Genomic DNA, 14,604 nt, shown 5'->3' on the forward strand with positions numbered 1-14,604 from the left:
TAATGTTGATTAACTCTAATAGTTTTTGAATTTTCTAGAGAAAAGCGAAAAGATCGCTTTAAAAAAGTTGATCAATATTTGATCAACCGTTTCTAATCTTAGTGTAATCAATTAAACTGAAATATTTGTATACTGGTGTTATATTTTTTCTATCACACTTTTCTCATTTCATTCTTTTCAAAGGTTTATCAAACTCCTTTTCTTATACTCTTTAAATTAGTATTGTATTTTGATACGAACAATTTATCTCATTTCCAAACTTGAATCTTTGGAAACTTGTGATCATTATTATTATCATCACACTACTTATTTCCTTTCCTTAATATTGAGTATTTTCTTTTTGACAAAACTAATTTTTGAAAGAAATCTCATGAAAATGTAAATTTGTAGATGAAGAATAAAATTCGTTAACGTTGGTTTATAATCACTACTATTTGTTCTCTATTTTCTTAGTGCTGCACACATTTTGTGAGCTGCAAGTTATGAAGCTCAAATTTTTTGATCTTTGGTTTTCAATAGCGATCATTCTCATCTTGATGAAATAGAACACTTAAGTTCGTTTTTGACGAATTAATGAACATCACTGTCCTAACTGCTCACATCCAAAAGTGGCTTTTATTTTATCCTTTCAACATGGAAATTATGATTACTTGTAGAATTTTTGACATTTGAAAATACTGTTCCATAAATACACTTTGAACACTATTGGTTTTTGATATAATGTACTGTTTGACACCATTTTTATTACATGTTCTTCACATCTTTATCACATTGACTATTAGTTAATTATTCATAGCCATGAACGTTTTCAATGCTATTTCATTTGTTGCATCAAATTCATTAGTTTCATATCATTACACATTTTAATTTCCATTTCTTATATTTCTTGCTTGTTTTATTGCCTGCATCCCACCGATACTGTAAACAGAAACAAGACATCTGTTATGGTGTCGGTATTAGCTTTATCATGATGTTTTCCATATAGTACCATAACGATACTATACTTGAAACAGGACATCTTGTATAGTATCTTCATAGCATTGCATATTGTTTTCAGTTTGTTTGGTATTTGCCTATTGCTTTTTGAAAGTTTGTTTGTGTATTGGAATTTGGATTGTTTTTAGTTTAGTTATAAGCTTATTCTAGTCGTAAAGTGGATGTAAAATTGTTGAGAATAGAACCATGCCTTGATCAATTTAGAGGCTCTAAACTAAAATAGAGAAATATTAAAAAAATATCATGAGTGATTTTTGAATTGTAAAATTCTTGTGAATGATTTTTTACTTATTGATTAATTTTTGTGCCAAACTACGCATTTATTTCTTTCTCATGATGAATGAAGGTTATTCTAAATATGCTTTCTAAATTCATTTTACTTTGAATTTTTACTGTAGTACGCCTTTAGATTACGTACAACACGAAAACATAATTCCTTCACAAACTGTGTGACCCTATCAAAGTGTAATATCCTTTGAAGTTTTTTTGTGAGCGATTCACAATCAGCTTTTGTCTATTAAGAGCATGAAAACTACATGCTGTTGATCTAAATGTTGAGTCTTAAAGCACGCAGGGACATTAGTAGCGTTCCCTAGCTACTATGGGAAAGCGGAATTAGAAATGTCATGTACATTTGAGTTTTGGATATTTCCAATTCCGCGTTCCCTTATTACCTAGTAGCCGCTACAACGGTATATACATCTAAATACCATGGCCGCTACTAATGTCCACCAATGTGGTGCAGTATGCTTAATTTTGGATATTTTGACATTTTTTTATCGTAGAAAAGCTTTTTGAAGTAGTTTGTTTTTTGTAATACTGCTCGGCTTCAGAGTAGAATTATTGATTTTTGAATCACTCTCTCAATCATTGTAGTTCAAATTTTGAGTAGATCAGTTTCAGCAGTAATATCTATCATATCACAGTTTCCCTACCATTTTTCTTTCAGAACTATATTTTTCAGACATTTTGCTCTCAGAAAACCTGGTTTCCTGTTACTTTTGTTGTGAGAAAACATGTTTTAACATAAGAACCAGTATTTTCGGTTATTTTGCTGTCAGAAAACCAGGTTTCCTGTTACTTTTGTTGTGAGAAAACATGTTTTTACATAAGAACCAGTATTTTCGATCATTTTAATTTCAGAAAACCAGGTTTCCTGTGACTTTTGCAATGAGAAAACATGTTTTTACATAAGAACCAGTATTTTCGGTTATTTTCCTACCAGAAAACCTGGTTTACTGTGACTTTTGTTTGAGAAAACATGTTTTTACATAAGAACCAGTATTTTCGGTTATTTTCCTACCAGAAAACCTGGTTTCCTGTGACTTTTGCAATGAGAAAACATGTTTTAACATAAGAACCAGTATTTTCGGTCATTTTACTGTCAGAAAACCAGGTTTCCTGTGACTTTTGTTATGAGAAAACATGTTTTAACATTAGAACCAGTATTTTCTGTAATTTTACTATCAGAAAACCTGGTTTACTGTGACTTTTGTTATGAGAAAACATGTTTTAACATTAGAACCAGTATTTTCTGTAATTTTACTATCAGAAACCCTGGTTTACTGTGTCTTTTATTATGAGAAAACGATGTTTTAACACGTGTTTTGTTGGTTTTTGCTTCCCTCAGACATACTCCGGACTTTTCTGCGTTGCTATCAACCCCTACAAGAGGTTCCCCGTATACACGAACCGTTGTGCCAAGCTCTACCGTGGTAAGAGGAGGAACGAAGTCCCACCCCACATTTTCGCCATTTCTGACGGCGCTTACGTAAACATGTTGACAAGTGAGTACTATAGCTACTTGGTTAATATTATTGAATACTTTGCAAATTAGTGCTATAGGAAAAATGAAAGTAATAACTAAACTTTAAGATTCACTTTGTTCACTTTTCCAATAGTACTTCCAGTGAATCATGAAGTTTAGTTATATTAAATATAATCTATTTTTATTTCATTTACCGTATGTATCTTATACTTATAGCCCAATATTTTTTATGGTAACACAACTAATCTTAAGAACTGCTCCCACACACGGACGTAATAGTCTATGTGGGTTCTAATATTCATTTTATAATTGTAATTGTGTTGTTAAAATTGTATGATACGTGAATAAAAAATAAAATTGAATTGAATTGAGTTAAAAATGTATTCATTAATAACTAAACTTCATGATTCACTATGTTCTTTTTCTCAATAGAATCTCTAGTGAATAATAAAGTTTAGTTATTTATCAATAGTTCAAGTTCGGATGAAAACATCAGATTAAATTTAAAGTAATAGATTGAAAATAAGGAAACGTGAAATATATACAGTTCAGGCATGAAAATACATACGAGTATATACTTGTATATCCTCGTATATACTTGTGTAGCAGATCATGTTCAGCATTATGTACATGAAGATTTCCAAGTGAGTTTAAATAGGAGAGAATATGGTTTGAAAGATATTATCGAAAACACTATTCTATCTTTGTTGCTCTAGCATAGTTGGAATTAAATGTACGATATTATTTGCATCTTAATTGTACGAGTATAGTTATATCGAGTCTGCTTTAAGGTGCGTACAGATATACGTGCTGCGAACATGAGCTCACTTTTAATCAGCTAACTATATCTGTATTTTTACAGAAACGGTAAGATACAGATATAAAAAGCTTGGCATCAGCTGATTAAAAGTGAATTGCTCATGTTCGCGGCGTGTAGGCCTATAACTGTACGCACCTATAGGTTTCACTTTGTGTTGATAGAAGAAAATACATCGTGAGACTTCTATTTTTTCTGTTTATTGACATTATAATTGAGATTATTGGCTTTCAAGATATTGATAATAAAGAAGAAACCAATATTTCGAATAACTACTGTATGAAAATTGGCAACTATGAAGTTTTGTAAATAAATGAATTAGTAAAATTTAGTGCAATAGGATCCTAAAATTTATGTACTGTGACGATTGAATATAACTTTCAAACATATAACATAACATTTTTTATTGTATTTTGATTGATATAATCTGGTCACAGTAACTAGTCAGTAGTTTTATAGTTTCATAATAAAGCATATTTTTCTGGAACATGCTAATCAATTTCTCGTTTCTTTTCTCTGTTCACAGACAAGGAAAACCAGTCTATGTTGATCACGTGAGTATTTCTATCTATTAAAATCTTGTAAATTACGTTAAAATCTACAAAATTATACAATACGAACCTCATTTTTTAAGAGTGGTCCAACTAAAAATGCTCATCTCAATGCGAGTCTTGACTCTTTCCCTGAACATGTTAATCCCTTTGTTCACTTTTCTGCCGAAACTCTAGATCCCTTCTTTCCAATAACTTTTCAAATTTACAAGCAGTGTCTCTTCTATTTTGAACTATTTGGTCTTGAAAAATCATGTAAATTACGTTAAAAACCACAAAATTATACATCATATACAAACCTCATTATTTAAGAGTGATCCAAATGGAAATGCTCATATTAATGCGCGACTTGACTCTTTTTCTCAACAAGCTCATTCCTTTGTTTAGTTTTTTGCCAATAATCTAGATCCTTTCTTTCTAATAACTTTTCAAATTTACAAGCAGTGTCTCTCTTATTTTAAACTATTTGGTCTTGAATATAAGCTTCCCCTTGAAATGACAAATTCATCTTTCCACTTTAGTTCCTTTGCTAACCTCGATTTAGCTCGACTTCGTAGTTTTTCAACTGAGAAAGTTTCTCTTCTTTCTTGAGTCTCCTTCATATTTCACAAGCGTGACAAGTCTATTCACATAAACATCAAATCATGTCGCCTCTAAACAAATATTTTGTGGGAGCTCTTCAACATCAACTCATCTATTTTATTATGTTAACCATTTCACTTCATCAGTATATTCTTGCATCTTTCACTATTCTTATAACCTCTTATATTTACTATTCTTATAGCCATCAATTTCATACAGTATCTTCATTTTTATAATAGCCTACTGAGTCTCTTTATCCCTGTCACTCCCACAAACATTTTCTATTCTATGTTTACTATTAGAATCTAAAAATTGCAAATATGTTGTTTGAACAGAAGAAGTTGATTGAAGTCTAATAATAGAATACCCAGTTACGCTATCTTTATCCCTCAATTCTGTAATTCATAAATATTGTTCAATACTTTAATACTATTCTATGTTTACTATTAGAATCTAAAAATTTCAAATATGTTGTTTGAACAGAAGAAGTTGTTTGAAGTCTAATAATAGAATACCCAGTTACGCTATATTTATCCCTCAATTCTGTAATTCATAAATATAGTTTAATACTTTAATAATAATGATTCACACATCTTAGTAACTCAGTTCCTCGACGTTATCCATTCCCTCAATGCTCTTTGTAACTTAATTATTCATATTTTATTCTTGTAACTCCTTCATATTTGTCACTTATTTATCTCTTCTTTGTTATCCCATTGTCTGCTCTCAATTTCACCATCCTTGTCTTTTGATTCCTCTATCACCAACTCTTTATCCCTTCATTAATTGATTTGCCAATTACTTCTCATTTCTCTGTACATTTTCTCTGCTAATGTTCATAAAAGTTGAAACATGTTTGTTGAACGTTTTGTTAAACAGAGGACGGTCCATAATCGACTGTTCCTCGACTGACGTAATCGGCTTTCCTCCATTAATTTATTTTTTAATGAATTATTGTAAAAATACTTCACTTGAATGGGCTACTTTTATAAATTAATAAAACAATAAAGGGTACTTCAAGTTCCAATATTGTTTTATCAATGAATTATTGTTTCTCCGCCCGTTTTCTCTCTATCTTCATTCAATTCCACCATCTTTATCTCCGCATTCATCCATATAATATGTTTCTTATTCGTCCATCAATTAATTTGTCAATGAAGTATTTCTTCTCCGTCCATTTTCTCTGTTCATCCTCATAAAAGTTGAAACATCGTCTGTTGATTTGTTGAATAGATGAGTGTCCATGATAGACTTTTAATTCCTCCATTAACTAATTAAAAATAATTAATTTAGAATAATCAATTAAGAATGTTTTTCCGTCCATCCTCTCTGTCTATCTTGAGAAACGTTTAATCATTTTCTGTTCTTTTGTTGAATAGATGAGTCTCCATGATAGATTTATAAAACCTCCATTAATTAATTTTGAAATGAAGTATTGTTTCTCCGTCTATTTTCTCTGTCTATCTTGAGAAAAACTGTATCTTCATCTTTCTTGTTGACAGAGGAGAGTCTGGTGCGGGAAAGACTGAGAACACGAAGAAGGTAATTGCGTACTTCGCCACCGTTGGTGCCAGCTCAAAGAAAGACGAAGAATCTGCCGCCAGCAAGAAGAAGGTAAATTGAGAAAAATACTAAATCAATAAAATAAACACAATTGAATAACAATAACAGAGGAGTCACAATACGTGCGGTAATTGAAACAAACTAGAAGACAATCATTTCATCAAACACTAACAAAAGGGGTTACTAATTTATTTGTTTAGTTTCAAACCTTAAGTTGAAATTGAGTTAATTAAGTCAAAGTTGAAGTTAAAATTAATAATACACTCCTGTGAAATGTGATATATCATACAAATAATTTGTACTATCAGTTTCTTAGTCTAATAATTGTATTATTATACAATTCAAACTAAGATGAAAACAAGCCAAAAGACAATAATTTGAAGATGAACAAGAGGCTACTCACAAGTTTCAAACCCAACGTAAACTCTCATCCTGATTTACATTAATTTGATGTTGTTGGATTGTTTCTTCAACCATATCTCTGCAAAATTACAACCATATTAAATCTGAATACAAGTAACATACTATATAAAAACATAAATCTGTGGATAACCACCACAATACCACCTTCACAGCTACTCAGAAAGCATATTAAATCTGTTGGACTTCAATTTCATTCACCTATTTCTCTCACAAAATCCAACTAAGTAAATTTTTTATATTTACTTTTCCTTCAGAAACTTTGTAAATTCCTCTCCGATTTTGTTTCACTTGTGTTCTATCTGTTGAACTTGTGAAGATGTAACATTTTGTGCTACACAGGTTCAATTTGTGATTTTTGTCACGTTTATTAGATTTGTTGAACTTTTTATGACGATGTAAATTTGTTATTTATACTTTTCATCCTAAAACTTTATCAAGTCCTCTCCGATTTATTGTCACTGTGTTACATTTTTCGAGCTTGTCACAATGTATTATTTGTGTGTTATAAACTTTGTCACTTCCTCTCCGGTTTTTTATCATCTATGTTCCATTTCTCGAACTTGTTATGACGACGTATTATTTGTGTGTTATACAGGGTACCCTGGAAGATCAGGTTGTCCAGACTAACCCGGTACTTGAAGCCTTCGGTAACGCCAAGACAGTGCGTAACGATAACTCCTCCCGTTTCGTAAGTAATACTTTCCACTTCTATTTATTACTCAATTAGTAGGCCCAAGTTTATAGGTTTTGTCAACTTAATATTATTGTGTTACAGAAGTACTTCAGCAAAGTATTTATTATATTGAAGTTCAATATAAATATTCTTAAAAATAAACTTTTTTCCACTTGAGCAATATTTATAAATAATGTAGATTTTTTAAATTTATCAATCTTTGAAAATTATAACATGATGTTATGGGAAAACGAACTTAGCATGCAATGCAGTAGAATGCTCTTAATAAAATTGATGAAGGAGAATGACTTGAAATAATTTGCTGTTAAATTTACAACTACCTGCATTAGATTGTTTAAAATAATAATTGGTTTTTGGAAAAAATCTTCATTTGTCTTTCATAATAATTGGCTGTTTCTCTAATATTGTCTCTCCCTAATTTCCCAGGGTAAGTTCATCCGTATTCACTTTGGACCTGCTGGAAAATTGGCCGGAGCTGATATTGAAACATGTGAGTCTCAGTCTTAACTCGTAATTCATTTTTACATAAGCCTATAATCGATTAGAATGCAACTAACTCAGTTTCAGCATTATTATACATCATAACGTCGGTTTAATTTGTTATTTACTTATCTATATCATAAATCCCATATCTTTGTCTACCAACTTATTTGTAACTCATTTAGGCAATATTTCCTCCCAAAAATTGGATGGACACTCTTAAATTTACATTCAAAATTGAAATTACACTTTCTTAAACTCACATTCCAATAATAAATTGAAAGAATACATGTCACCTGGGCATTATTCCTGACTGGAAAGTAGATCACTTTATTATTTTAATTATAACAGCATTATAAATAGATTATGTGAACTCCTGCTTATGTTGTTTATGTTTTTGAAGAGACGGATTCAAAGATTCAAAGAACCTCACATGTCAACCGAAGCTTATTGTGTGTCCTAACTCCTGCTTTACTTTTCAATAAAATAACATGATTTTATCATAGTATCATATTGTATCAATATAGTATTTATCTTTCCATTTACCTAAAAGCTTATGTTCATTTCTTATACATGAGTCTATTGTAGATTGAAATTCAACTGATGTGAACAATATAGTTTACTATACATAATAATAAATTTACTGATTATATTTGATTCATCTACTGATTTAACTTCATAAACATATCTTCTATAGATAAGAATACAACTGATATGAAAATTTTCTGACTTGTGTGACTGAATTTGTTGCAGATCTGCTGGAGAAGGCCCGTGTCATTCGCAACAGGCCCTCGAAAGATCTTACCATATTTTCTACCAGATGATGTCTGGATCAGTTCCCGGAGTCAAGGGTAAGATCACTTTTCCCTTCAAAATATTCTAATAACGAATTATTTCTCTTTTCAGACTCTTACACAATCAAGTGACTGCTGTTCTGGGTCCATTTATAGAGTATTCATAATGCTATTATAGAGAAGAGATAGATGTGCTGTAGAAAGAAAGATATGCTATCTTTCCTCTATGATACTAATGACTTATTTTGTAATGCTCCCTGTTCAAAGACATTAGCTACCTGAAATAATTTCAATTATTGTCTCTTATGAATTTTAAGCAGGGAACTCTCCAAACTAAAAAAATATTAATTGAAGTTATTTCATTTATGAATCAAAGTAGGTGAATACTTAATTCTTTACTTGAAGTAGTCTTTCGAACTTAGTGCAATCATTGAAGAATTATTTTTAGTAGCCTACTTCAAACTGCATAGAATCAAAAAGTATCTATCAAAATTACAAAAGGGATCAATAATTTTAAATTTCTAATACAGTAATTAAAAGGGCTGTATTTCCAACATTAATTTTGCTATTCATTCACTAATTACGAAATTAAGCCATTGCATTTTCAAAATTCCTTGTGATTGGTGATTCACTTTGAAAATACTCATATTAATGGAACAGAACATCAGATCACTTGATTACATAATCCTTCTTTTTTATAATCTATTCAATACTGAATTCACAAATTCATCTTGATTTGATTGAATTTTTAATTATTAGGCATTCTTTTTCCACTCTTTCTGCTTAGTTACTTGATTTATCTCTTGTAATGTGGAGTTCCCTCCATATAGTTATTGTTATACGATAACTTAACGAATGAATACTGAACATATTCATTTCTTAGTACTCTACCCTAATTTAATCAGAAATGTTGACTTCTGATTAGTTTTGATTTCCGATTAGTTATGAAATTAACTTGTTTATTGAATACTCGTATTCAATGCAACCGGTCATCTTAATTCACTTTATTTAACTTTGATTTTCAAAAATTTTGTGAGTAGAAAGAGTGGAACACTGATTTCAGATCATTCATCAATAATTACATTGACTGTATCATTTTTACAGGACTTGATTTAATGATGTTTCTATATTAAATATTCAAATTATTTTATTTTATTAGTAGCAGCGTCACAGCAGCAGTCATCAAACTCTCATGGATTTCAAAAATAAAATGAATCACATAAAAACTCGTCCACATTTAGCGATGGTGCTTGCTAGGTATTCCGAAACTCACTTCCAAAACCTTTTCAACTTCTCAAGCTCTAACTAAGACAAGAGCTCTTGTAAACTAGTCGAACAAAAGTATTGAAAGACATTACTTCGTATACAGTAGAAGTTGTCTGTACATTTCCTGCATGTCTTATTTCCATATTTTCAAAGTTTTCTGTATATTTAGAAAAATACTTCTCTCTGCAAGCACACTGTACAACATTTGAACTGTTTTTTACATTTGAACTCCAAGTAGTACGTTGTATCTGTCACAATTGATGCAGTATTGTACTATTGTATGTATTGCATTTGCATGGTATCATTTGGAATACAGTTCTTGTAATTTGTGAATCATGCTGTCCATGGGTTCAATGTTATTTCCACGGTGAACTTGGAATAATATTGCGAACCTTAATTATTATTGATTAGTAGCTAAGGTATTTTGATATTGAGATATGATTTTTTGTAGTGCTGTATTGTTTTGTATTGTATATATACAGTGTGTTTGGAACAAAATTTATTATTTCCATGTTTGAAAGACCATTCAGATTAATGTTGGTATTCTCTTCACTGTAGAAGAATGAAATTAAGAATTGAATTTAAATTTTGAATTTAAAATTTTTATTTTAAATTTTGAATTTAATTAATTATTTTATAGTGAAGGGGACTTGAACTTCCTGCGATATAAACTATTACGAGTTTCTCTCCAAAAATTTTGATAAAATGTTAATGTTGAATAACAACTTTAATGGAAATATTTACTTATACAGTCAATTTCTCTCCAAAAATTTTGATAAAATGTTAATGTTGAATAACAACTTTAATGGAAACATTTACTTATACAGTTAATTTTCATGAATTATTATAAAAATATTATTTCAATTTTCTTCAAATCAATCTCATTCATATGGAACAATAAGTTTTGTATCAAATGACCATTGTTGGACGTACTATTAGTTGATTTTATTTTGATTATTTGATCAATTATCCAATACCTACTATATACGACTTGAAGTAGTATACTAACGTTCTGAAACTGCACACACAGACTGTCCGCAGACGATTTCCAATTTGAATAACTACGTTCAAAAGAGTCAGAGTGAGATGACAGTTTTAACGTGATTGTTTAAATTGGAAGGTAAACTTCTAGTTGAATTATTCACGTTCAAACCACCTCAAGTTGATGAAAAGTTCTGTATGAACGTGCATGTTTGAAATTGAATCCAAACTTCTCTTTGAAATATTCACGGTCATCTAGAGCGAATTATGAACGTGTATGTTTGAATTACGAGTTGTTCTGCGGGTAGTCTGTGTATAGTCTGCGCTTCTTGCGCCAATCGTATATGACTGATGACGGGTGTACGTGTGTGTTCTGTCGACTGTACAGAGATGACACTGCTAAGCGACAACGTACACGACTATGTGTTCATCTCGCAGGGAAAGACCACAATTCCGAATGTGGATGATGGTGAAGAGTTTAGCCTTACCGATGTAAGTCCCGAGGGACTCAAACTATGGTGAAATTCAGTTCATTTCTGTAGTAGGGTAGACATGAAATTTAACAGATGGTTGGTGTAGATTAGAATCGATGAGCTAGCTTAGATTAGATTAGAATTGGATTAGTAGACGAAAAACACTGTAAACGTGCGAGTGTCTATGGAAGTAGATGTAGTTTGGTGGAAGAAAACGATGTTCAATTTGTTTAAATTTTATTGTTTGTTTATTGGAAGTCAGGATTAAAAATTGGAGGATCAGATATAGAATCACGTAATAGTATAAATGAAGAATCTTAGGTCATTATTATTAAACGAAAATCTAAATTAAATGCTGTAAATCAACTGTAATCTACAGCATTCAATTTGGATTTTCGTTTAATAATAATAATTAATTCAATGGCATTTGAATAATTGCAATATCTCAGTAATTTCCATCTGTAATTTTAGATGACTTGACAATAATTATTATGAGTTCATATCTGACTGATCTTGATTGAATGGTAGAATATTATTGAAATCGTTGAAAGTGTAAAGGTATTCTAATTCCAAACTGTTTATAATACAGTACTTGATCTAAGGTTTTAAATAATTGAACTTGAAACTTATCAGTTATTTACAGTTATGTGTTTATCAGTTTTAAAGACTACTTGGACTTTACACAGAATCAACAATAATTGTTTTTATAAATCTCCGATTCATAAACACTTCATTAGAATCGTATTTTTAAAAATCTCCAATTGATAAACACTTCTTATAGTTCTCAAAACGTTTATCAACCTTGAATCTCCAAGCATCTTGAATTAGTTCAAGTAAACTTTTTATTCATTTCAAGCAAATTATAATCTTCACCTGAATCAGTTCAACTTTTCATTGAATTAAAGTAAATTATAATCTCTACCTGAATCAGTTCAAGTGTACTTGTAAATGAATACTTTTTGAATTATCACCCTTTACATTTTTTATGACAATGAAGAAACTGTCTAATCAAATAAAGTTGTAAAATCTTCACCCTTTATATTTTCTATGACAGTGAAGGAACTGTCTAATCAAATACAGTAGTAAAATCTTCACCCTTTTCTATACATTTTCTATGAAACAGGGTATTTAAAATAGGGGTTTGAACATTTTTAATCAAAAAGTTTATTAAACAATGTAATTTAAATAGGTTTGTGAACATCTGTTGGTTAGTGAGTAGGCACACCAAGTAGATAGAACAGTCTTGCAGTAGTCGTAGACACAAATAACATAGAAGAGAATGTTGTCGAAAATTCTAGAAGAGTGATTGATGACCCAACCCTGCCGGAGAGACAGCTGGGGGTGAAGTCGATTATACATTAAGAGTATTTTGTGTTTTGTTTTGAATTTTGTCACAATTTTTTGCCTGTAATGGTGTTTATTGACAACGACCATTTTGTGTGAAATTACCAAAATTGTATGATTGTCTGGCACACAGAAACTTGCCTTCTGTCCAACAACATCACGGACTATTACTTCGTGTCCCAGGGAAAGACAACCATCCCGAATATGGATGATGGTGAAGAGTTTAGCCTAACAGATGTAAGTCCCCAGTCTATCGACGGTCAACGATGCCATTTTATTCACTTGTTTTTTTTTTCTAGTCTCAATTTTTGCCTGACATGGCGTTTGTTGACAACGACCATTGCATTTTTTGTGTGTGAATTTCATCATTTTTATCACAGAAACATGTCTGCTATCGAACAAGATCACCGACTATTACTTCGTATCCCAGGGAAAGACTACCATTCCAAATATGGATGATGGAGAGGAGTTCAGTATAACTGATGTAAGTTTCTGATCTCCCCCTCCCAACCTCACCCTCACCTCATTTATCATGTGCGCGGACACTTTAACACAAAATAATTTATTTTAAAAACATTGTCGGACCTAAAATGGTGTCCTGCACTACTCCCGATGCTGTCGAAAGCTTCTGTCATGTCTACAAAATCTAACCATCAATGTCTACTCAACTCTGAACAATATTGTCATAAATCTACTCATTTTTCATGTTTTTGTCATAAATCTCTACTCATTTTCCACGTTTTTTTGTCATAAATCTCTACTCATCTTTTAAGTATATTTGTTTTTTAATAAACCGTTCGCTCTGCACTGAAGCTATCGTAATCATTATGAAACTGTCTTAACAAGAATAACTTTATATTTTCCGTGCATTTTTCAAACGCACCTAATTTTTCAAATTTGATTTTTTAATACTGGCTCAACACTCCAGATTTTAAATTATTTTGATTTTGTCCCACTATTTTGAATTCTCGTAGAGAACGGAACCTGAGATGGGAAATCCATGTATTACAGTAATTTGACATGGAATCAATTAGCTCTATTTCACTGTTTGAAATTATCAAATAATCTGAAAATTGACATTGTCTTACACAAGACAATATACTGCGGAAAGTCTTAAGTATCTTCAATGAATTTCATTACAATTCAAAATTAAATATCAGGTTATCAATCTATTAAAACCAACTTGGATTAATTCTTTCAAAAATTAAGAAACGTTCTATATTATTGTTCCTCTCTAAGTAAAATTGTGGGTTTCAAATAGAAAACTTGTCCCTCACGATACTGATTCTCTAGAATTTATGAGGATGAAATGAAAGACTTCAACCTAATGTCCTAAACAAGCTGCTCCACGTATTATAAATTTCCCCCAATAATGATCTATCAATTTAGATATTCATGAATATGGTGCTCCAATAGAAACCTGTCAAGAATTTCCACTTTGAATCGCTCAAACTCTTACAAATTCCTGAATCTTGAAATGGTTCTTCGACATTTCTTGGAACAAATACTAATGTCCTTCCTATATTATCTCACATTAAAAACGAATCCAATTTTCATGTCAAGATCAAAACATTATTCCATTATTCTCACATATTGGAACATTACAATCCATCTTAACACACCACTCTTCAACCCATTGTCATTAGACCAATATGTGACCCATTAGAGCAATATTATTCTGTCCTACAGACAACCATATGCAGTAGTAACTATTGTTTGAGCCTATCTGTTTGTAAATGCCAAGTAATTAACCAGCTGTTTGCATTTGTTGCATGTTTTGTTTTTGTTGAAACATTGTCTCTGCTACAGAAAAGACAATGTTGAGTAATAGAATGGAAGACTATTATTTCGTTTGCCAAGGCAAAACTCGCA

General features: G+C 31.0%; 1 protein-coding gene across 1 annotated transcript in view; it reads left to right on the top strand.

Moving 5' to 3' along the window:
- LOC111049488 (myosin heavy chain, muscle) overlaps window positions 1–14,604 on the top strand; it is a 104,982-nt gene that overhangs the window by 16,835 nt on the left and 73,543 nt on the right. The window contains 8 exon segments of the mRNA XM_039436061.1: window positions 2,627–2,783; window positions 4,108–4,135; window positions 6,217–6,328; window positions 7,296–7,388; window positions 7,821–7,884; window positions 8,628–8,648; window positions 8,651–8,725; window positions 12,866–12,969. Coding sequence (XP_039291995.1) covers window positions 2,627–2,783; window positions 4,108–4,135; window positions 6,217–6,328; window positions 7,296–7,388; window positions 7,821–7,884; window positions 8,628–8,648; window positions 8,651–8,725; window positions 12,866–12,969 — 654 coding nt within the window.

Source organism: Nilaparvata lugens, chromosome 10 (genome assembly GCF_014356525.2).
Source record: "Nilaparvata lugens isolate BPH chromosome 10, ASM1435652v1, whole genome shotgun sequence".
Lineage (NCBI taxonomy): Eukaryota > Metazoa > Arthropoda > Insecta > Hemiptera > Delphacidae > Nilaparvata > Nilaparvata lugens.